The 24,891-nt window shown below is 40.8% G+C and overlaps 1 protein-coding gene across 1 annotated transcript in view; it reads left to right on the top strand.

Annotated features, from left to right (window-relative positions):
* The first annotated feature begins 15,634 nt into the window (after positions 1–15,634).
* LOC308462814 (uncharacterized protein) overlaps positions 15,635–24,891 on the top strand; it is a 32,249-nt gene continuing 22,992 nt past the window's right edge. Inside the window, exons 1-2 of the mRNA XM_080980692.1 lie at positions 15,635–15,825; positions 16,338–16,436. Coding sequence (XP_080836818.1) covers positions 15,702–15,825; positions 16,338–16,436 — 223 coding nt within the window. The 5' untranslated portion in view covers positions 15,635–15,701. The remainder of the gene's footprint in view (positions 15,826–16,337; positions 16,437–24,891) is intronic.

Here is a 24,891-nt window from a genome sequence, read left to right as displayed (position 1 = left end):
TTTTTGCTTTCTAGTGCATTTTTTATCAATAAAAAAAAAATTGGTGTGGCATAAGCAAAGTTTTATTCTGAAAGTTTGGCCCAGAGAAAAAAGTTTGAGAACCACTGAGTTATATCAAATAATACATTTAGGCTTTTAGATTTATCCACTAAAAAGCAAACCAGTATTAGCCCATTGGGTTTTTTCCCCTAAATTCAATAGATCATAGCTTTATGTTGAATGAATCTGGGTGCAAGGTTTTGGTCATCGATATTTTACACTAGAGTAGTTTTCTTATCAATGATAGAGCTACTCCCACGGCAAATTATTTCAAGACTGCAGTCTTTTGAGATAATGGATTTGTACATCTTTACATTAACTAAATGCATATGCTTGATTTTTTATTATTATTATTATTATTATTATTATTATTATTATTAAAAAATCTAGGTGCTATTAAAACAGACAATATATTGAGCTGTTGATAAAATTACTGTTTTGGATGATCTGATCTAATGATTCTTTTCTCTGGATCCGAGAGAAAATGTCACAATTTGATACTATGCATGTTGTGGGTTTTTATCCCAGTGGGCTGTGTTTTACAATGTCCGATTGCCATGTTTCAGTAGTTTTGGCTGACGTTCAACAAATGTCTGAACAGCTAATAATGCACTTAGTCCTGTTAGTCCACCCATCTGTCTATCACATCTGCCCATTCCCATAAAAAGCTATTATTAAGTAACAGACCATTTCTCAAACATTCGCTCTGTATTCATTGTCAGCCTACATAGCTTGGAGGTAAATAATATCTGTGTTCAGAATAATTCTATTTTTTTTGGCATAATCCAAGGTAAATAAACAGTTCTCGACAAATAAAAAACAAACAAACAGGCCATTTTTCTTTTAACGCTTCGTTAATGACATTTTAATCCATCAAATCTGCATGTTTGCCAGCAAGCACTTGGTTGAAAGAAAGAAACCTTTCTGTTATCCATGGAAACGGCATAGAAAGCATAACCTCAGAAACCACTGTTTCTAAGGCAGCTAGGAAATTATTTTAATTAACATAAATTAGGATCTGTTGTCAAAACTGGATTTCATAAGCAGGTGCTATTATGCAGATATGAGGGCCAGATTCTGTGTAAGTTGCTTGGGGGGACAGCACAAAGACTCTTCTCAATAAACATTTTATTCATTGAGATTAGAAATATTAACCTGGCTTAAGTCCACATATAATAGTGAAAGTGGAAGAGGGTTAAAAGAAATAAAGATTTTTTGTGTATACTGCTGAACATAATGAAGGAAGAAAAAAATAAAATGACAGATTGTTAAATCAAGATGAGTTGTGATTTTAGCCCTCACTCTACTGCATAGGTGAGGACGGGGGAAGAAGCATTGCAACTAACTAGGCAGGGAAAGGTCAAGATATAACAGGCCTGGCTACAAGAGCCTTGTAAATATGGTTTAATGGGTACAGAGGCGCTTCCCTGCACCAGTTCTCAGATAGACAGCATCCACCCACCTCCCCTAAGAAGCTATATGGGAGCAGCTCATGAATCTTTGTTTTCCTTGTAGAATGAGATTGGCCTAAGGTCTTCAGGACTTGTTTTTCATCTACTCCTTGTTATTCTGGAAGAGTCTCTCATTCTGGGCTGAAGGGCCTGTATTTATAATCGTTAAATAGGTTATGTAGTAGGTACAGTGTAGGTAAGGGAGAAGAAAAGTGAAGTTTGGTGAATGTTTTAGGTGCCGCTATAGCATGGAAGGGGAGTTTTCTCAGACTTTACCTCCAAGGCCATGAGAACAGGGACAAGAACTCCTGTTGACATTGCCCAACTTGCCCATTCAGTACCGTGGGGTTGGAAAGGTTCTGACAGTGGCAGACATTCCTCTACTTCAGGAGTAACCAAGTTGTGGGCCTCCAAATGGTGCTGAACTACAATAACAGTATGACCAATGGGCAAGGATGATAAGAGTTATAGTCCAGCAACATTTGGAGCTCCACAGGCTAGCCACTATGCTTCACATCTTATTGAGTTTGTGGACTAAGAGAAGACATCCGCAAGAGAGGAATATTTCATGAGCCCCAAGCCAGGGGGCTTAATCCAAAAAAGGCAGAGGGAGAAAACTGAGACCATCTTAGACACCTTTGACCAAAGGTATGGGGGGGATTAGTGCCCCCCAAGTAACTAAATAAATTAAAGCATCCAAGGGCAGGTCCTTAAAATTATTGTTTAATAGCATTACTGTCCTCATTGCTGGTTGTTGTTGTGTCTCCTCATTATGGTGTCTGGGTGCAAAATAATTCAATAAGAACCAGTTTCAAAAAGACATAAATCATTTGAATCAGTTTCAAAATGGACATCAATCAAATATGGAAGCAAATAGGTGCTGACAGAGAGAGATTTAGCTACACAGTTATGTTGCATCTGAACAACCTTTTGAGTTTCGTAATGTGAGCTATGGAGTGGTGGCTGGTTTTCTCTTTCTGAGTACAAATATTTAGACTAAGATTTAATAGATTTAAATTTCTAACACACTTGAAAGGGACACCAAGAACACTTCTCTTGTTCTTTTTCATTTCAATGCACAGGAGAACTCATGGAACGGTACCCGAAAAAGGTCGTGCTTTTATTATTGCAGAAATGTGTGTCAAAATGACAAATGTCTTTCTGACAGATAAAGGTGAAAAGCCTAAGCCCTGGATCATAATTTCAGTTGTGCTGTTGCTGCAATACTGTTGTGGTGAAGTAGCACAAGAATCACAGAACTGAAGGTGACCTTGGAGGTCATATTGTTCAGTCCCTGCTCAATGCAGGGATCTTGCAAGTACATCATTCCTGACAGATAGCCATCTTGACTCCACTTAAATATCACCAGCAAAGGGACACATTGTTGAGCTGGACCTTTGGCAGTATGTTTCTGCTCTTCAGAATGGGAGAATCATATTAACTGGGCTTCCGTAGAATTGGCTGTGAAGAGTTCAGTCAATATGGGAGACTATCTAAGTGGTGGAAGGAAGGAGCTGAAACCAGTCTTCCAGCATGTTATTTCAGCCCAAACTCTGAATGAATGAGTAAATGAACAAGCCAAGGCTTAGAGTTGCCTGTGTTGTATAGTGAAGCATAATTTGAATGCTCTGATCTTAACCAGCCATAGTATTTGCAGTGGTGAAAAACAAGTTCATATTACTGCTGCAGCTACTATGGCAGATGGTTGGTGGAAATTCAGGCAAAGTGATGTCCTTCTGATTCCTGGATTTCTGATTTCCCTTCCTTCAAGTTCATCCAGATAGTAAAAGATTGCACCAGCAGCCCCAAGAGACTTAACAGATGCTGAACCACAGTATTGGAAGATTGTTTTCTTTCTGCTGCAGCAAAAGAAAGACCCATGGCTGATGTGCTGGACTGAGACTAAGAGAAACTGACTGGGCAATGCTACCAGTGCAGATCCTATTCTTTAGCCCTGTGAGCTTCTGTCGCATTGGCCTGAGACATCTGGCTGCCAGATATCAAATGAATGCAAAGGGCATTGAAAGCAGAAGGAGCACAGTATAGTTGTAAATGGGTAAACATAAAAAAGGAGCTGTCATTTCAATTGGCATACACTTTCCGTGTTCAAATATGGCACCATCAAATATGCCTGCTTGTTTGAATCTTCTTAGTGGTGGAGGAGAATGCTTTTTAAACAAATTTGGGTGGCTTTCATTCCCCCCAGTGCAAGATGACTATGTTCTTGTTATCAAATATGAGATTTGACAAGCTAAAGCCTGGTCTGCATCCATCATTTGCCAAGGCGGCATGCCTGCTTAGGCTTGTGGCAGTAGCTTCCCTCAAATGACTATTTAAAAAATAAAACACCCCGTCTTTGCACTGCTACAGCCTTTCCAGGCTGAACAAACCAGAGAAGCCAGGGATGTTTTTTTGTACTACACCAAGGGCAACCTGTCCTTCCCCTCTTCCTGCACCGAAAAAACTGTTAGAAGAACAAGAGGCACTGTTAGAGAGATAACAAGACTAAAGAACTAGCAGCATGTGTTATGCATGATAGCAGCAGCAGTCCTGGTGCTCGTCCAAACTTCCAAGTCTATATTGGATGCTGTGAATCTGAGATTGAGAAAACAGATGCTGGTAAAGAAAGCTAACGTTTCTCAGTCCTTCAATAAAAAGGAGTGGGTGTCCTTCTGTCTTCTGTGAAGGGTTATAAAGAGAATGGTTAAATAGATAAATGGGCTATTTCCTCTATGGCAGCAGCCACCACCGCCTCTCCTGTTTTGTATTCACCTTCTTTTTACCTTCTCCTCAACTCTGTCAACAAGAACAGTCAAGCTGATTTCTTTTCTCTGCAAGCACTGCAGAAACTTTCCAACGGCTGCTTCATATTCACCTATGATCCTTTGGAATCCCATCACTCAGTGACTTGTCACTCAATGATCCATAGTTCCAGGAGTGAACACTCTCCATTGATAAGTGCTGAATTGAAGGTGTTGTGCAGTAAGGTGGAAGGTCTTCTTGATCTGCAGGGATGACTCTGGGTGACACACTTAAGAAGGAATGGGTTCAGGAGAGGGCAACAGAGACGGGCAACAGTTTGGAAAAATTAAGTCCTGTGGGGAACAGTAGAAGAAACTGGGTATTTTTAGCCAGCAGAAGATATATATTTTTCTAGTACCTGAAGGGCTGTCACATAGAAGAGTGGGGGAGAAACCTGCTGTCTGCTGCCCCAGGAGGGTAGGTTTTGCATGTACATTAGAAGAATCATTTAATGGTAAAACCAGGTTGACCATGAAGCCAGTGTGGTGTAGTGTGGTATAGTGGTTAAGAGCGGTGGACTCGTAATCTGGGGAACCGAGTTTGCGTCCTTGCTCCTCCACATGCAGCTGCTGGGTGACCTTGGGCCAGTCACACTTCTTTGAAGTCTCTCAGCCCCACTCACCTCACAGAGTGTTTGTTGTGGGGAAGGAAGGGAAAGGAGAATGCTTTGAGACTCCTTCGGGTAGTGATAAAGCGGGATATCAAATCCAAACTCCTCCTCTTCTTCTTCTTCTTCTCCAGAGGGGTGGTTGGCTTCCTTTTACTGGAGGCCTTCAAGCAGATGAAGGAAATCCATCTGTTGGGGATGTTCTAGTTTTGTATTTCCTGCAATGAGCCAGGATTAGGTGTAACTCTAGAATCTCTCCATGGGATTCTATTATTTCATTTGCACATCACTTGATGTCATAGCAATTAAGGGATGAAAATGGATGCACAAACCTGATGCTGCTCCATAGTTAGATCAGCTACAGAGCAATCCACATTGTAAGAAGTCAAGAAAACTTATGACAGGGTAGATTGTGCCATAGTCATTTAACCCTGTTGCAAACTCAGTTCCTGAGGGGGGTGAGCCAGGCCCAGCCTGGCAGAGAAAAAACAAGCCCTGAAAAGAGAATTTGACTTAAACCACTTTCTTTTCCCCAGTGTCATGTCTGCTGGGTTGTTAGGTAATGTGCCTAAGCTGAACAGAATTTGGAATAGAGGTAAGTCTCCCTTGCCCCTTCTACTGCCTTTTCAGGACTTATTTCACCCTGAACCCTGGCTGAGGAGGGATGGTGGACTTAAACAAGCATATCTCCAGCGGAGCCAGGTTGAGAGACTTTAGCTGCAATTTTACCTATTTGAAACACCACTGATCCCAACAGAAGTTGGGTTTGGATTGCTCCCTTATAGATTATAAAAATAAATGGTGAGCCATATCATACACAAGGTGTCCTCCGAGAACATGTGGAGCTCTGGTTGTATGCAGGAATGAACACATCTGCTGTGATTTTGGGCAGGCCAAGCTGATCTTTACTATATTCCTAGGAGCTCCTTCTCCTCATTCCACAACCAGTGGACCTTCTTGGTGGGAGCAACCACCCCTAGAATGCCCTCCCTTGAGTAGCTTGTGAGGTAGAGACGGTAACCACTGTTCAGGTGATTGGCACTTGGAGCACACCTTAAAAGGGCTAATTGTAACTGATGTTTGGTGGTAACAGGGACTTCTTTGAATTCCATTCAGAAGAAGTGTTTTGAATACAAGATGCTTTCCTCAAACAGAGCATTTCTTCCTCAGTGTCTGCAGGGTGGGGAAGCTCCCTTTGGAGGGAACAGTTTGAATCCAAACTTATTCCCTCAAACAGAGAAAGCAAGCATCCTTGGTGGCACTAGGCAGCTCCCAGTGAGGAACACCATAGAACAGTCAATCCCAACAGGCCTCCTCGTCAGTGTTGATCAGCTGATTGACAGACAGAAAGCACTACTTACCTAGGAACAACAGGAAGCTTACTTTAAGCTCCTGATCACTCCCTTGTAACCACCTCCATACCTACCCCAGATATGATGCCTTGTGGCCCAAATTGGGACCCATGCTAAGTAGACCCTCAAATGGGAGTTCCCCCACTGCTGCTTTAGTTCTACGTCTCCTGCTGTTGTGCCTATCCTGATGGTGAGGCCACATTTGTTATTCAAATTTGCTGTGCTTTTCTACCACGTCTGCCCTTCAGTGTAGCAGGTTATTGAAGATATGTATTCCGTAACATGGCTGGGAACTTTAAATTGGCTTCATGAAATCTATATGATACACTATGGAGAAGAAGAAAAAGTATTCAGATGAAAACAAGGCCAGTTAGCATTTTGGAGTCAGTTGTTATTTGATTTCCATAATTATTGTTGATTATGATAACTGATAATTTCAGTAAGTTCTGTGATATAGTTAATTGGTCGAAGTCATTTAGATGCTCTTTTATCTGAAATTTTCTTAATTAACAAAGAACATTTAAATAAATTACCATAATATTGAAGGTCAGGCAAATATTAGACATGGTTTTGTGCACTGTGTGATAGAACTTCTTCAGCTGATCAGGAAGCAGCAGCTAATTCTGCTATACAATTTCAATAGCAGGAAATGGTATTTAGCTAAATTCAAAATAGCATGTTTTTCTCCCTGAGTTCTAACCTCAGCTAGTACAACCTTCCTTTTCTCCTCTTCCCATCAGTCCTGATTAATAAAATATTTAATTATGGTATATGTTACTTACAAATGCTTATATAGTCTCCTTCATGAGTTCATCACAAGAAGCATGCTCCATATGATTTTCAGAGAGACGAGAGAGTATGTTAATAGACACACATCTAGCACTGGGTAATCCACTTCCCCTGTCCCTTGGATGTCTGTTTGTGTGGCTGTCTGCACTGTTGAAGCCTGTACACGATTAACTGCCCATGTGTTGGCTTCCTCCATGCAGATGTCTGTGCCAATGCAGAGCCAGTGGTTTCAAAGACTGTAGGGTATAGCCTCCACATGGATTACTGGGCTGTTTTTGCTGCATAGCATCATTACGTTATCCAACATGTAATATCAGTAAAAGGGCATGTTTCTAGTGAAGAGATCAAGCAGGGCTCACCTTTTATAGCCCAAGAGTAGACCAAGCAGTGCCCATTCCTAGTCTGTCCCATTCCTAAACCCCACCAAGGGGAGACCAGATGTGGATGCTGACTGACCCCCCAGTGAAAGGCCCCATCCCATCTTCCATGTGGCCACCTGCAGCAAACAAAAGCACCCCAAGGTCACACAGGAAGCCAGCTGCTGGTAAGTCCAGGAACTGGGATGTCCATATTCCTCCTAATCTAATGCTCCCAACAGTTATACTGAATACACACACACCATACTTTTCCGTGTATAAGACTAGGGTTTTTTACTAAAAAAATAATGTTAAAAGGGGGGGTAGTATTATACACAGGGACAATCTCCCCCCATTTCCTTAATTTTGAGTCTCCAAATTTTGAGTCATATACATGGGGGAGTGTTATACACGGAAAAATATGGTGTAAAATGCCCTCCAGCATAACATTAGGAGAGTTGTTATAGTTATCAATTCGAGTCCCATTACTCAGGACAGCTATATGCTTTTAGAAAGTAGGTTCAGCCCTGGTGTATCACATCTCACTGCTGTTTTTTATAACACTGAATGTGAAATGAAAGAATTGTAAGGAAATATGAAGGGACAGGAGAAAAATGGGTTAATAGACTTGAAACCTATGATGGTTTGTTGGCTGGCTGGTTTTTGGTAAAATCCCACCATCAAGTGAAATGCGAGAAGGGTCAAGAATAGGGTTCTTATTCAATACCTTTGAGTCAGACATAGAATAATTAAACTAATAAAGTGTTATAGTTCAGAGACTCCACAAAGTAAAAAATACTGGTATTGAAAGTCAACCAAGTACTCAGAACTTTAGACAAGGAATAGGAAATAATTACTGAATTAAAACCATCTAGAAATCATTATTGAGCATAATGGGAAGGCAATATGTCTATTGAAACACCATTGGATAAATGGTTTTGGATTTGGAAGATTGCTCCCTATCTTACTTTTTCTATGAATATTAAAGAAAACCTTTATAAAATGTTGACCTGACAGTATCTGACCAATGCTAGAATAAATAAGACTTACCCAAGGACTGGTGGCCAAGGTTGTAGCTTCAAATTGAAATATATTTCATGTTATATGGCCATGCCCAATGATTAGGACCTTTTGGGAATTTGTGTTAACAAAAATAACAAATATATTCAGTCATGATCTCTCGAGAGACCATGCTGTAACAATGTTTGGATACCCTAAGGGCATTAGACACAAGAGGATTTGGAAATGGCAACTGACTTATTAGCAAACGTGGAAAAGTACCTTACCTCCCTCTATTGATGCTTTGTTAGCATCTATAGTCTGGGACATGGCATACAAGGTGAAATTTAAAAACTTTATGACAGTAAGGGAAAAGGAAAAGGAAACAAATAGTATGTTGGTCTTTTATTGGAATGATAAACTACAAGATCAAATTGGCCCACATTTTTTATTCAGAGGAATGTAGATTATGTAGTTACAATATCGTATGAAAAAACCACAGTTTGTATCCATATCATAAAATCTATTTAGAAAGTTTAGAAATTTCCTTCATGGATTATTTCTTCAGTTTGTACCCTGCCCTTCCTCCCTAAGGAGCCCAGGACAGCAAACACATCAGATCATTAAAAACATTCTATAAACCAGGGGTCAGCAACCTAAGGCCCATGGGCTGGTAGCGGCAACGAGGCTTGTCTGACTGGCCCATGGTGACCCCTGCCGCCCCCCATCCCCCCCGCTCTTACTGGCATGGTGTGGTGCGGGGGACCAACTTCTGGGATGATGGTGCCCCTGTGCATGCACACGGGTGCTCCTTCAACCCGGATGTGCACTGGAAATAGCGTGTGAGTACATGTGCGGGACAGAGAAGTGCCCATGTGCATGCACATAGCCTATTTCCGGTGCACTTCCAGGTCAGAGGAGCACCGGAAATAGCGTGTGAGCACACACACGGGTGCTCCTCTGACCCGGAAGAGCACATATGCGCACACGCTCCAGCCCATCCTCTGACGGATGGAGCATCGACTGGCCCATCCTTGGATAAGGTTGCCGACCTCTGCTATAAACAGTTTAAAATGTTTTTAAAAGAGATAAAAGTAATCACATTCTCTCAGCCAATGATTTCAAGTTTTCCAGGAGCGGTAACTTTCATCCATCAAATGCCTGGGTAAAAAGGAATGTTTTAAAATTCCTCCTGAAAGTCAATGGTGATTTTGTGTATATCAGGAAAGGGGGACCTCTGGGCCAAGGGGCAAGGCCCATCAGACCCCCACCCCAATTTGGCCAGAAAGTCTGTTTTCACTAAAACATATACCCCTGACCAACACCTGACATCACATGTGGGCAGGTACCAGTGTGACCACAAGGGAACAATCAAGTGAGTTCCTCCTTATTCCTTTGCTGGAGCAAAGCATCTGCTACTGGCATCAGGAGGGCATTGCCTTGAGGAAGATGTGAGGGGATTGCTTCAGCCTGGGGGAAGCCACCAATCCTTGCTAGGCCTCCAATGTGCAGTGATGGTGCCATTCTCTGCCAGCAACCCTATAGTCTTCTTCGTCTTCTTCTTTGGTGATCACTCATAGCCAAGTAAGATGTCTTCCAAAACAGGGTTTTAGCAGTGAGTCCGTAAGTGACTGTGGAGGCCAATGCTAGATCCACACGTCCTTCCACAATGGGGACATAGGTTTCCAGGCAGGAGTTGATCACAGTGAGGGTTTGTCAAGCATGCCTTCCTCTTAGCATGTTTCTCCCTTTCATCCTGAGTTTGAGTGCCCTCAAAGCCCATGACACCTTTGGTAAAGGCTGTTTTCCAATTGGAGCGCTCGCAGGCAAGTGTTTCCCAATTGTTGGTGTTTATACTACATGTTTTAAGATTTGCCTTGAGAGAGTCTTTGAACCTCTTTTGTTGACCACCAACATAACGCTTTCCATTTTAAAGTTTGGAATAGAGTAGTTGCTTTGGAAGATGATAAACAGGCATCTACACAACATGACCAGTCCAACAATGTTGATGTTGCTTAGGTATAGAGAATGATCAACAACAGAATGATCAGGAGAATAAAGTAAGCTCCTATATTCATAGGATCTTCCTAGGATCACCTGCCCTCCCTTGGGTAACTTGTGAGGTAGAGACAGTAATGACTTTTAAATGCCTCTAAAAATCTTTTATGTTTGCTAAAGCTTCCTGTGACTCAGTCTTAATTTTTAATCTTTTGTTTTGTCATTTGCTCAGCATTATCTGTGATTATAGTTGCACTGTAGATGTGCTATAGATCCAGAGAATCTTATTGGATGTTGCCCGATGATGATGATGATGAAGAAGATGATGATGTAAACAACTTAGAGATTCTTGTGCTGTCTATATAAATAAAGCTGTCTATATAAATAAAGCAGTCTGTGAATACTGTAACTAAATATCAGTTCCCACAAAGTAATGTGCCTTTTTTCACTTACTTATGAATAGCTGAAAATTTATTTAATCTTATTATTTCTTTATTCTACATTCTGATTTCTTTTTTAATTGTTAAGTTTCTATACTTGTTGGTTGTTGTCAAAGTTGTTGTTTTCTACTCCTGAAAATGAGGGTTTGATTAAGAATTATGCTAAGGAATCACTTCTCACCCCTATAGAGAAAATAAGCAGAGGAGAACTATTCTCACTTTGAGAAGACATTTAAAATCATAATAGTGTTGGAGTCTGGGACCCCTCCAAACTACAGGAAAGTGTTAGGCTTCAGATGTGTCCAAATGACCTCTCAGAAATTAACTATTTGTGGACAGAGAATTTGGCATGGCCATGTCAATGGGTTTTTTCTAGTAGGAAGAGAAATTCTTCCACAGTTTTTCAGTGCAGGGGGTCCACCAAAAGTTGTGGCAGTAGCGCAGCTTTATTCCGTTTTCCCAAAGCGTGTTTGTTTGCTCCCATTGCAAATGGCAACCAGGTTACCCTTTGGAATTCCTCCATGTTTCCCCAGACCTAAGGGTATAGAGGTGGGGATGTGTCAGCAACCACAAAAGATGGAGGAAGAATACTTGGATAATATTCTGCATAGTGGCCTTCTTTTTTCAAAGGGAAAGGAGGAGGGACTAAAAAAAAAATTCTCAGGGAAATGTCTTCTGAGAAATTTTGGCTCAGCTCTACATTCTGCAGAGCTTCCAGGACAGTCCTGATGAATGGGTAGCACTGCAAGGGAGTTCAATTTGAAAAGAGCAAGCCAAAGCCATTAAATCTTCTCCTTATGTAAGAAAACCTGTTTCCAGCCAATTTTTATTAATAAAAGATGAAGGAGAAAATGGGCAGAGAGAGAACGAGAGAATAAGGTTTTTATTTGTTGTTGATTTTGTTTTTGCTGTGTCAGCCTTATAACAAATAAAGCCTCAGCTCTCCAGAGATGAGAGATTACATTTAAGTATTAATATCTTTGATACATTGTTGTTTACAACATTATGGATCTCTCTCCCTCCCCCCCTTTTTTACAGTATATATTTCCTTAATAACATCACTCTATAAGCCCAATAATATCATCTTATCAAATAGATACTTTGCTAATTAGCATTTATTATTTCCTTTTTTGTCTCAACAACATTTTTCTCCCTCTAGATTCCCTTTTACTGGGATTCATATACATGTTAATGCAAAGCCTTGGACCTGATGTTTTCTTTGATTCTTGCTTACAGTTATTATAAAGGCCAAGTAAAGATAAGACAAAGCATTTCCACATTTTCTGGGGGGAAATTGGACAGTACAAATGGATTTCATTTAGCTTCTAGACTAACAGCCAGCCCAACAAACAATTCATTTAATGCCCACCCCGCAGTTCATTGACCACCATCATTTTAATCTTCAAACATAGTTGCAAGGAATCTGAGACCCTTATCCATCTTGCCAAATGTTTTGAAAGAGCTTCTGCATACTGTGGACATGTCTGATCTATTCTAGTCCTACAATTTACATGACCCAACCATTAAGAAGGGGTAATTTTTTGAGTTGCTGAGCTGCCACCAAGTCCTGGCTTCTCTACAGCTGCAAAACCTAGAGGCACCGGGCAACAAATTACTACCAGAAGTAGCAAATTAGGAAACTGTCCTGCTTGTTTGTTTTCTAGACCATTTTTATTGTCTCTTTCCTCACATTCTGCCAGCTTCCCTATTTACCTTTGCCACATCCAACCCCTTTCAGTAAGGTTATGTAAAGTTGTGGGGGAACATATCAGACGACACAGCGATTCTTCAAACAGCTCTTGTTTAATTCACAGGCCAGGACAGAACTGAACTGAAGGGTTCAGTCAGCCTGCTTATATAGAGCTCCAGTACAATGTAACCTTAACAATTTTCTAAAACTATCCAATCACTGAATGTCACTTTTGATCCCTTATTTGCATAACTATCTACAGTATCCCCCTGTTGGCCCAGGGTGAGAACTTCAGTACATAACAGGTTATCTGAAGGAAAGTATTATCCCATACAAACCAGTCCAGGCTCTGAAATGTTTGGGGAAGAGCCTATTGGTGGTTATTAATATTGTGCATATGGAAGCAATAGGATGAATAAAAAATGACTCTTCTTGAAATAAAAATTGTCCAGACAAAAAATATGGTCCTAAAGCTTTACTAACAGAACTTGTTCCAAAACAGACACTCAAAACAATAATGTTACATCCAAATAGTTGCATAATATGATGTGCTTGTTCAAGCACAGGTACAGAATCTTAGAAACATAAAATTACTTCAAACAGGGCTGAAAACACAGCTCTGGCTCTCCCACAGCCTCCATTACAGCCTGAGGCTGTGTTCCTGGAAAGAATCATCAACACACCTTCCTCTTGGGTGGTTTGAGAACAAAGAAACTAACACACAAAATGGAGATTTACAACTGAGTACCCCATGTGATCTAAGTTAAACACCTGGTGTCAGCATAGTAGATATACATTCCTAGTTAATTATCAACCTGTTAGGCTCTCTGCAACTCCTTTGTTCAGCTTTAGTGGAAGTTTCCATGCTATGCATATACAGAGTTGTTTACCATTCAATGTACAATTAAACAATTGTACTTAACAAGCCCTTATCTCAGTCCTGCTGCCCTCACCAGCAGCTTGGTGAAGACACATGAGAAGGCCTTCCTGTGCCTTTCCTCCAAGCAACAGCTCCCTTCCCCTTTGATACCATTGCCCGTGATGTTTGCTGACACAGAATATAGCTATTCTCTTATGGGAATATAAAATCCAGGCATATGGCCTATCTGCTCTAGCACTATTCAGTATGCACAGCAGACAGAGAACAACAAATAGTAAAGCTGGGTATTAATTTTTTGAAAGCTCATTAGGTGCAAAGTGTGGTTAGGGCTCTGTCTTCCAGAATGACTGCATTTCAGTCTGGAGTCAAATTACAGTATTCCATTAGAGTAAATATGCCATTCAATGGGGACAACCCAGGCATTGGAACAGGGCAGTTCATCAGCTATGGAGCTCCTAGATAAGTATTTAGAGGATCTCATGGAATTTAACGTGGCTCTGAGGAGATTGTTGTGTCAGCACAATCATTTTCACTTGCCTAACAGAATGAACTCTCCTTTCCTCCTACCTCACACTGTTCTGGGGTTTCTCTTGACCCTCCAGATCAGATCTGTGGGAGGTACACAGGGGAAAGAGAGGGAAAAGACCCACAGTGCTAGCAGGAGTTCTTGTTCTGGCTTCTGCCAGCAGATCATGTGAGTTGGATCCAGCCCAATGTGTTGGAAGGGACCTTGTATGCCACCTAGTTCAGCCACCTGCTTGATGCAGAACATCTGCTGGATGTCAAATGTCTTCTTGAAGACTTATGGTGCAGGAGTGCCTACCACCCCTCTAGGAAACTGGATCCATGGTCAAACTGCTTACTTTCTGAAAGAAGCTTCCTTCATAGTAAACAAACAGAATTTCATGCAGCTGTTCTAAACTGAATATACTTTAAACATATGCTACAGTTAGCTAGCTTGCTAGTCGTCAAGGAAATGAATAACTGAATAATTAGAAATGGGAATTTGTCAACATTTTTATTAAAGTTCGATTAGTTTTAAAATGAGAAAATAAAGTAAAGAGAAACCCTTATTCCCAGAGCTTTCTCTCCATCTTGCATAAGGTGCACTGTGGCTATGATGAAAAGAGGAAATTGCTTCTCTGTTTAATGCAGAGAACCATGGGATTATATTGTATCACAAAAATACATGCCATTACATCTCATTATTGATCAATATTGCACTTTATGCACCCAATCTTGTGGTTTGGTCATGATAGGTTTGATATCCACAGCTGCTTCTACTTAGAATAGCATCCTAACTCAACTTAATTAAGGAATGTGAACTGCAAATCACATCCACACCCAGAATAATGAGATAAGGCATGTCATTGAGTTAATTGGGGGTCACAACTTTGAACATAACAGTGTGCTTCAGTGAATCCTGAAGTGTTTGAAGTTCAAACAAACCTAACCTGGTCCTGGAATGGAGGCAATATACTCCCTCTCCCCTCCCAACCTGGCCACACCTTTTCACGTATGAAGGAGGCACACCTAACTGATTCCCCAAACCCCATGGCCCAGATATGTGAGCCATGCTAGCCCTGATAGAATTACTCTCCTGCCCCAAGTCACAAAGCTCTAAGAATTCACAGGAATCTCCTACTTATATCTGCCTGACAACTAACTCAGTTGTTTAACCAGCGTCCCATAGTGAACATGTAGAATGCAAGAGATCTTTCTCTCAGTGTCAATTTGGTCAGCTGGCAGCAATAACAGCAACCTTCCTTTGTCCTTACAACTGTGACATTGGAGAAGGTGGGGGGCTACATGAGCAGGGGAAAGGGTAGCAATGTGAGTGTAAATAACCCAGTAGGCTTCACCCCATGCCAACATCCACTAACACTAAAATGGATTTGCCATCGTATCCTGCCTGTCTCTGGGGTCTTCCTAACCATTACATAGCCCCTACTCTATTGCTGCTGCATTGAGTGGCTTGAGCAAAATTGTGTGGTTGTGCTGTTGTTTTCAGAATCCTGTTGATTAGGACTTTCTTGATTTCATATATCAAAAATTAAAAATGGACATTTGAAATGTAGATATGAGAAAATGCAGATTCAAAATCCCTATTTGAACAATATATTTATAAGAAGTAATTGACCATTATAACCTATGGCGGTATATCTTGTAATCAACAATTTGTATTGCATTAAACATCAACTCTTCTTTCTCTGGAATTAGAGCCCATGATTTGAAAGTAAGATTGAAATTGAACAGCTTCTTCAGTATCCTGCAAACTCAGAGAGTAATGGTTTTAACATGGAAATTCTGAGATCACCTTATTTAATTATGCTGACTTTTCCAAACTTACAATTACAAGAGACTTTCGTTGAACCCATTAGACTTGTTCATCCTCTACCCTCCCTCATTTCTGATTTACCAGGTGAGCATGATAAGACACTGACATTTTGTCATATCCATTAAACTTTGTTTACTGATGAAGACAATGACTCTGTCTATCAAAGAAAAAAAGAGCTAGATGAAAATGGGCACAAAGTTAACAGGATATGTGATGTGAATACTAGATATATAGATATTATGAATGATAGAACGGGGACTTCTACATGCAATCCAGATGCTGAGAATCAATTTTTTATTTCATTTTCAAAGTAAGACTGACATGGTGATAGAGACAGACTGAACCAGAATCCTATTTAAAAGTTCCTTTGGGTGATACCATAGATCTTTCATTTGCAAAACAACCATTTGGTTATGAAACAGTTTGAAATTGCCTTCTCTGTTGAAATGGCTCAAAGTTGTACACTGCTCATATCAGTCTCTGAAACCAAGGTGAGACAAACAGAAACTTTCCAGTGCACACATCTTTTTAAATGATGATTTATTATTCCAGACCATATCTGACCCACTAAAGAATCTTGCTTCATTTTCTGCCAGGTTGCTTAAGTTTGCTTTTCAGCTGCTGCTTCAACTCTCAGCCAAAACTGCTTCAGATTGAAATGAAGTTACACTGTTATCAAGGATCACCAAGTTCAGGTATGTCACTTTGCGTGTTACCTTCAGCTTAGCAGAAAACAACAGATATGGGAAAGAGCTCTGGGGAAAGTATGCCCTGCAAATGCACCAATAACACTTCATTCCCTGCAGTGCTAGCCCTAATCATTAGGCAGAGTGAGGCAACTGCCTCAAGTAGCAGATGTTGGAGGGCAGGAGCACACACAAACATACTGCATTGTTCCTGCTGAACCTCCTGGCCATTGTCTTATGTAGGAAATCAGAGCTTTGTGTGCCAGAGGCTTGTCAAACACTCCAAAAAGCAGCCTGATTCCCTCAGGGGCAGTGGAAGATGCTGTCCCATTGACAGTGCTGAAGTAAGGTTCAACTGCCAGTGCAGTCAGCACATGGAATAGGCAGAGAGACCATCTTGTCCTTTGCCTCAGACGGCAAAATGTCTTGAACTGGCCCTGATGCCTGCATGGATAGAGGCGGGTGAGGGAAGATTGTGAGAGGGGACTGAAAAAGCAGAGAAATCTTTGGGATCCAGCCATTTGAATAAAGCAAATCTAGTGGTATTCACAGAGAATATTCAGTTCCTCTTTAACCAGAACACAATACAGCTTCTTGAATTTATTCACATGCAATTCTTTTAAAGTGTGAGAAGGTACTTTTTCATCGGGGACAAGAGTCAAAAGTGTTTGATGGTGGTGTATGGAACAGCGAAAGAGAAGGGACAGTAGATTACTATGTCTGCCCTTAATTGGGAGGACTTAAACTATGATTTCCCAATCCTCCAACGTTAGAGCTACCAGATGCCCTCTTCATAGAGGAATGTTTCTTCTTTCAGAACATGATATCTCATTAGGAAGTAATGAGCATCCATTATTCAGAGCTCTATAGATATATATACACAAAACTGCCTTGACAGCTATTGGAATTTTGATTTGCAGTGCTGTGGCTCAGAGTCTTTCCACTTATTTCTTATTTCTACAGTAGAATCGTATGCTAAAATATACACTTCACAACTGCCTCAGAGTTTCAACCAGTGCACTGAACCTCTAACACACGACCAGAAACCTCTCAAGCTGCCATTTTAAATAGTGCCCTTTATCTGCTGTACATCCCACCCCATGAGCTCAGTATCCTCGCATAAAAGCTCCGCAAATCTGAGAGGAAATTGGAGGCCACGAGTCTCGACGGCAGCACAGAGATCTGTACAGAATACAAATGTATCACATCTCTTCTCAGGATGTTCTCGTTCGTGGTGCTCCCAGCTAGAAAAAACAGCTTTCTTTATTGTACATAAAAAGTTATGCTGAGGAGAACAACAAATGCTGGGATAGCCACACAGACTCGGCCCTGACAGGAATGCTTATGAAAGTTCTCACTGGAAAAAAACAAAAACAAAACTCTGTTTCTCATAAACAGCTGCTCGGTGTCTCATAATGTATTCTGGGCACAGCATTCCTTCTTGGCCCATCAACCTCCTGCACCTGCTCCCCTCAGTTTACTTCACCTGAACAGATCGTGACATGAGTAACAAAGCAGCGTGTTCAGGAGCCCTGCAGTCAGCTCAGCGCTGCTCTCTCACAATCCACATCTGCACCCTTATAAATCCTGGCCCTCAGTCAGAAAATACACAATATCTGTGTGGCTTCTTGTTTATCAGTTACCCTTCTGACTGCTGTCTTTACCGAAAAGTGCCATGCAACTGTTTAGCATACGAAACAATATTTCCAGACACCATAGCAAACCAGGTTACTGCTGTAAATATTCTGCATGCCTTTTAAAAAGTGGCATATTGTTGGATGCAAGATAATTCCTCAGAATTCCGCAGAAATGCTAATATTTATAATTTAGGAGTCATAGGAGATTCTGAATGGGGCTGCCCATCAGCTGCAACAGCTTGGGATGGGTCCCAATGTTATGGCATACAAATAAAGCGATGAATTATGATGAGGACCCTAACCTTCCCAAATGCCCTACAAAGAAAATTCACGATAGCATCTGGTGGCACCTTGATCATTTTGCTCGGTAATGCTGCTATAAAGAGTGTCACAGGTTTCACGGTTTCAGCTACAAATAACTATTCTGCAGTGTCCAAGAAGTAGAGTGATTGAAAGAAGGAAGATAGATAGATAGATAGATAGATAGATAGATAGATAGAAAAACACCAGCCTAGCCTATAAACCTTGGCCATGAGGATGATAGGAGGAGAAGGGAAAGAACATTCTGGGATCAAATGTAAACTATCTTGTTATGAGTTGGAGGAGTGGTAGGCTGTATGCCTAAATTGCTTCTAATTCCTGGATCCAACCTGGATTGAATTGCTGGAATAGCTGAACAAGTTTAATGGTAATGGTCTAAGTATGAGGCATTAAATTGACAAGGGGAGTGGCTCTGTGCCAGAGGGAAAGTGGGTGTCCCCCCCCCAATCTTCAACTGTCTGTTACAAAGACAAAGGCCAGAGCTGAAAGTTGAGGGGTGTGTAAAGGAGATGCTAGAAGCAGGCAGAAGCCAGAGAGAGAGAGAGGTATGCTTGATTTCTGCTTGAATCCAAGGCTGCAGCTAAGGGAGAAGCAAGACCCTCTTGGGTTCTTGATGCTGTGAGCCCCTCCATCAGGATGCATGTATGTGTAAAGAAACCATATACTGTATCATAAAGACACCACAGTCTCTGCTGTCCCCTATTCCAAGGAAACCAAATCCTGTGTAAGCTCCTGGAACCCACGGTATCTCACACCACTCAGAGACAGAATCAGGCCAAAGACCTGCCAAAAGAGGGAAAGTCTTCAAAAGAGAGTGGAAGAACAACAAAGACAGGACTAAGCAGATCTCCCAGGGCAGGCAATTCCACAATTTGAGTGCCACAACAGAGAAGGTCCCTTACTCCTTATCATGGGACATGCTGAAAATCTTATTCATAAGATTCTGTAGACCCAAAGGATTCTATGAGATGAAAATGGGGGTTTCAAATGCCGTGTCCCACCAGTGTAAAGATTTCTGCTTTTGCAATGGGACTGCCCCCATCTTCCCTGCCCCCTATACACTCCAGAAATTTGGAGATGGGGAAGGAGTGTGCAGAGGGGTGAGAGGACAAGAACATTCCACAGTGCAAGCAGAAATCTTTTCCTGGTGGGATGAATATTCATGTTGGATTCTACCAATGATCTCCTTGTTCTGTTGTATCCTTATCCCATACAGGGGTTAAAAAATCATTATCAGCACTTTAATTCTGTTGGAAGCAGCCCAGGTACCAGTGTTGTTTGTATAAAAATCATGGGCTTTTAAAAAATGGGTCCAAAGATAAATTTTCTGCTGCATTTTGAACCAGCTGAAACTTATTAATTCCTGCAGACAGACATTTCCTCCAAGGACCTAAAGCCAGAATACATGCTTCTGTTCTTCCCCAATTTTACCCCCACAGCAGCTTTGTGTGCCTAAGAAAGGATTGCTGGTCCAAGGTCACCTAGTGAGCATTGTGGCTGAGATGAGATCTGAATTGGGGTCTTCCCAGTTGTCGTCCAGCAGTCTAACCGTTACACCATACTGGCTCCAAACAATCTTTGGTGCATTATTGTAATCCATTATTGATACTGCCTTTTACTGTTGCTACTAAATCCATTGCAAAGTTAGACATGCCTGAGAGTCAGTGAAACAAATAGTATATCATGAAACTCTGAAATCCAATTTACTTCAAAGCAAACCCAACTTTTTCTTCTGGATTGTGTCCATCCTGCAGTTCATCCAACTTCTCTGGAAAGTAGCTGTACTAGAGAGCAATTTGGGCAGAAAACAAATGGCATTCACATATTAGGACTGCAGAGTTTTGGATCCTGGACAAATACCCACATTTAAGAGATTCACAATCTGCTCAGGATAAATTATTCTTTGGGATGCAGTTCAGAAAATCCCTAATGAAAATTTGTTGTGTGACATTCATGAAATGATTACTCTGTACCTTTCAATTTCATAAGGGTAGATATTTGTCATTTACACAAGCTTATTCATGTGTCTCTCGTTCCTTTTTTTTTTTTAAATCGGCCACTGACTAATGTTTCTGTTCTTCTGGAAGACATTTTTTCTTAGTGAAATAACTTTTTAAAGAGCATTTATTCATTTCAAAAAATGAAATGTCTCATCTCGTAATGTAGGAGGGGAAATACCTTTAACGGTAAACTTACTTGCATGGCAAAGTAAAGCAAAGCAGCCATCATATTATGTGCCTTAAACTGTGCAGTGATTGAAAACATAGAAACTGGCTTAATAAAAGAGAAATGACATTTGACTCATCAGAATCTTATCCTTTTTCTTTAAAAGCAGGAATGAAGAAGGAGTCTCCATGCACCTTGCCCTCAACTCATGCAAGGTGATGCACATTGATCCCAAAGGAACAGGACAAGCAAATGTGCAGCAAAATTAGTAATGAGGAGCTGGGGCTACTCAAGGAAGGGCCTTTCCCCCCACAACCAACAAACTGGAGTCAATACTGCCAGTATCTATTGAAACTGCTTCATCTGTGAGTTTAGCCTTTAATTTGTTGTTATTTATTAAATTTGTTAGTTGCTTTTTCTTGCCCAAGGAATTATTCACCTTACCAGGGAGCCTGCTTTTTTTTTCAGCCACCCACATCATGCACCCACCCCCCACTCATGTTGCATCCCAGCAAAACATTCACACTTACAGCATTTGTATGCTCAAGTACAGAAGAAGGCCTTGATAGGGCAAGGGGGTATCTTCAGGAGGGACTTGAAGGAAAAGAAGATGCACATGAACAGGGAGAAGACACTTGGGAAAGCACAGCAGAAGAAACAGGGACAGAGAGTGGAAGCGCTATTCTTGTTGAGTATTTTTGATGCACAGTGAATATGTGTTCATAAGGAATCTGGTTCAGAATGTGTTATGTTTAATACATTGCAGCCAACTATTCATCATCTTTTTGGTGCCACCTTAGCACAATTTGTAACAGTTCATGCATATAGGAGTGGTGTGAATTCTAGCTTGTACATTTTTAAAAACATTGGCTACTTCGCATTGGCTGGGTTAGATTTCCAGCGTTGTGTTGGGAAGAGACATAATCCAATAGGCATTATGAGGTGAGGCTGCCCTCAAGAGTGCTGACAGGATGGCATGAGGCTTTGTAGGGGCACTGATCTGGCAGTGAGCATTTTGAATCAATCCAATTCAGGGAAGGATAAATCACCATGAATCAATCCAATTCACCTCAACATTCAGTCCAGAGCTGTTGCTGTTGTGCACCTAGTAAATAGCCCCTCCTACACAATAATTCACATATGGAGGGAACAAATAAATGTAGTTCCCACTAGATTTCATTCCTAGTGATTCTTTATCCTTCACCACAACATGCTAACAAAACCTTTGGCTGCAATCCAGTGTCCCATTGCATATTCCCAAGATTCAGTCAGTTGTCTTTAATTCTGCATTAACCGAGCACAGAACCACAGGCTTACAAATTAGTGCAAAATGAAGGACTGGGTGGAAAGTACTGATTACATTAAATAGTACTAAATAAGCAACCAATAGATATTATATACTTCATTTTGTTGAATTGTGGGGGGTTTTTTCTGAAGAGACCAAAACCTGAGCAAAGCTAAAGACTTTTCAGTCACTTCCATCTTCAACCGCTTTTCTTCCACACAAATTAAAGGACACCGAATTCTCTGCTGATTTCCAGATTACTTTATTTTGTAATTTGGGAAGACTCTGAGAAACAGGCTGTAGAAGCAGAGGCAGCTGGTTGAAACAGGTGTTGCAGAAAATTATAATCCTGCTTTGATTAATCCTGTTGGGTTGTGGGTTTCTTTCCTTTTTTTTTAACAACCGCCCTCCGGTTATGCATGACAGGTATCCAAATAATCAAATGTATAGGCTTCATAGTGACAATCCAAGCTATTGTCAGGAGAAACATCAGGAATGATTGAAGTATGTGAGCCAACTTAATTTGCTGTTGATGGAGACAGACTTTTCTAATGTCCTCTTAAATGCAAGCAGACTTTTTCGCGGGGGTGTATGTGTAGGTGAAATAAGTGTGTTTTTAGCACAACGGTCAGAAAGAAATATGCATTGCATTATCATGCATTTTAGCTTGCTGCTAGTAACCATACGAGCTTCTGTGCATTAATTTTGAGATTACATTAATAAGAAGTATGTTCAAATTAGTAAATAAGTTATCCGAAACTGTTCCAAGCCAGCCTAATCAAAACCGTTCCATTCTACGATGCAATTAGTGGAGTGGAGCGGGGGGCATTGCTCTTGAAAAGATCCAGGAAGGTCATTGCAGGGAGAGCTGTAAATGTTAAACTATACGGGCGAATACTTTTAAAGTGACTATCTTGTTTGAGTGCTTCATTTGGAAGGATTGGCTGCTCGAAATGTTATGAAGAGAACTGACCTTCCCAAAGTGATAGGCGGCAGCTTTCACAAAAGAAAATGAAAACCTTTGTTATATGCCCCTTAAATAATGTGCAGCGATGACTCGGCTATCAGCTAATTAGCATGATCAAATAATGATACTACCAGTGTCACTCTTAGGGCTGGACTTCGGGCTGTGCATGTCTGGGCCCTCGCAAACCACTTACTCCCAAGCAACTGAGAAAGACAAGCAGATGGCTGTGGGTGGGGGTGGAAGTGACCAACAGACCCAGCATTAGCCTCTGCCATGAGCACACTATGGCTGACACTAGTTGCTGCAACCTCTATCTATCATCTGTCTATCTATCTATTTATCTATATCTATCTATCTATCATCTATTAAAGAAGCAGCTTGGCATTCTCTGCAGCCAATGAAATTCAAGCCACATCTATATTCATTTACCCAGAATGCCTCTAGGTCAACAATTGATTTACCAAAATTTATATGTTGCTTGATTGTAAGAAAGCTTCTGAGTGGCTCACACAGATATACACTCAAATTCTTGATTAAAAGACAGTTTGAAACAGGTATTTAAAGATATTCAAAGGATAATCAAAATTGACCGTACCTATATAGAAGTTACACATGTAACTTCTATGTGTCTGGATGGGCTTGCATAAACAAAAATATTTTATGCAGCTGCCGAAAACCATTTAATAACCCTTCTGCAGGGTTATTAAGCCTCTTGCAAGATCATGATGTAATGTTACAGGCAGTGCTTTTTTTCTTTAAAAAAAAATGTTTAGGTACTCACATTTTCTTACTCATATTGAAATATTGTCCCTCAATGGGGCCAAACTTAGATTCACAAAAAAATTAGGGGTTTGTGTACCCCTGCATCCCCTCAGAAAAAAAGCACTTGTTACGGGATTTGGTTGAGACACACATGTAGCTGGTGCAATTCTCATGTGGTCTTTTTAAAAACTTAACTTTCCCATCAACTCTCAGTCTGTTTTATTGCACCCCAGATACAAATTAATATACCTGCATCAGTGGACTACAAGATGAATGTTGGACAAAAATCTGTTTCTGGGCTGCTAAATAGCACCCGTTCTCACCAGCTTTCCCTTTTAATTGCATTAATTTATTTCTTTAGAATTGAACAGGATATATATTTGAACACTACGTACAGCAATTATCCAGATCGGCATACGTTACAAGGTTAAGTATATCAAGGGAAATAAGCAGGCAGGTGTGTGTGTGTTATGATCCGCTGGAAACTTTCCTCTTTTATAAACATTAAATCTGTTTTCTCCACAATCTGCACTTTGGAAGGCTTTTTTTAAAAAAATCTGTTCTTTAGAATTGATCTGGAGATGCATACACATAAGTTAAACAAGAGCATTCTGACATTTATTCAGAAAGCAAAGCTTAATTTGATAAACAAAACATAACATTTTGTAAAGTTTTAGGTGTGTATAAATCCAAAGGCCGATCTCCAGCTTCAAAGTAGAATCATCCATGCACCAGCCTCCCCACAGAATGTCAGTATCTTAATATGTCCAAGACCCAACTTCTTATTTTCCATGTCAAGCCTTCCTTTCCTTGTTCATTCTCCTGATCCATTGACGTTGTTGCCATTCATCATCTTAAACAGGCACATAGTCTTGGCTTTACAGAGGAACCTCAGGTTACATATGCTTCAGGTTACATACGCTTCAGGTTACAGACTCCGCTAACGCAGAAATAGTGCTTCAGGTTAAGAACTTTGCTTCAGGATGAGAACAGAAATCGTGCTCCGGCGGCACGGCAGCAGCAGGATGCCCCATTAGCTAAAGTGGTGCTTCAGGTTAAGAACAGTTTCAGGTTAAGTACGGACCTCCGGAATGAATTAAGTACTTAACCTGAGGTACCACTGTATTTTTGATTGCGCTTTCACTCTTTTGCTCTTGCTCTCTCCTTTGTTCCCATATTCAGCCTGCTATCAAGTAATGCCATTTCTCTCTTTGCAACATTGCAAAAATATGTCTCCTCCTCTATGCCTACTCTGCAAAAAAAGTACAGTATGTCTGTGACTTGGTCCTCACTCATCTAGACAACTGAAGTCTTCTTGGGTTTTCT

Source organism: Podarcis pityusensis (assembly GCF_964106645.2).
Source record: "Podarcis pityusensis genome assembly, chromosome: 1".
In the NCBI taxonomy this organism is placed as follows: domain Eukaryota; kingdom Metazoa; phylum Chordata; class Lepidosauria; order Squamata; family Lacertidae; genus Podarcis; species Podarcis pityusensis.
This window is presented reverse-complemented; position numbering and strand designations above follow the sequence as displayed.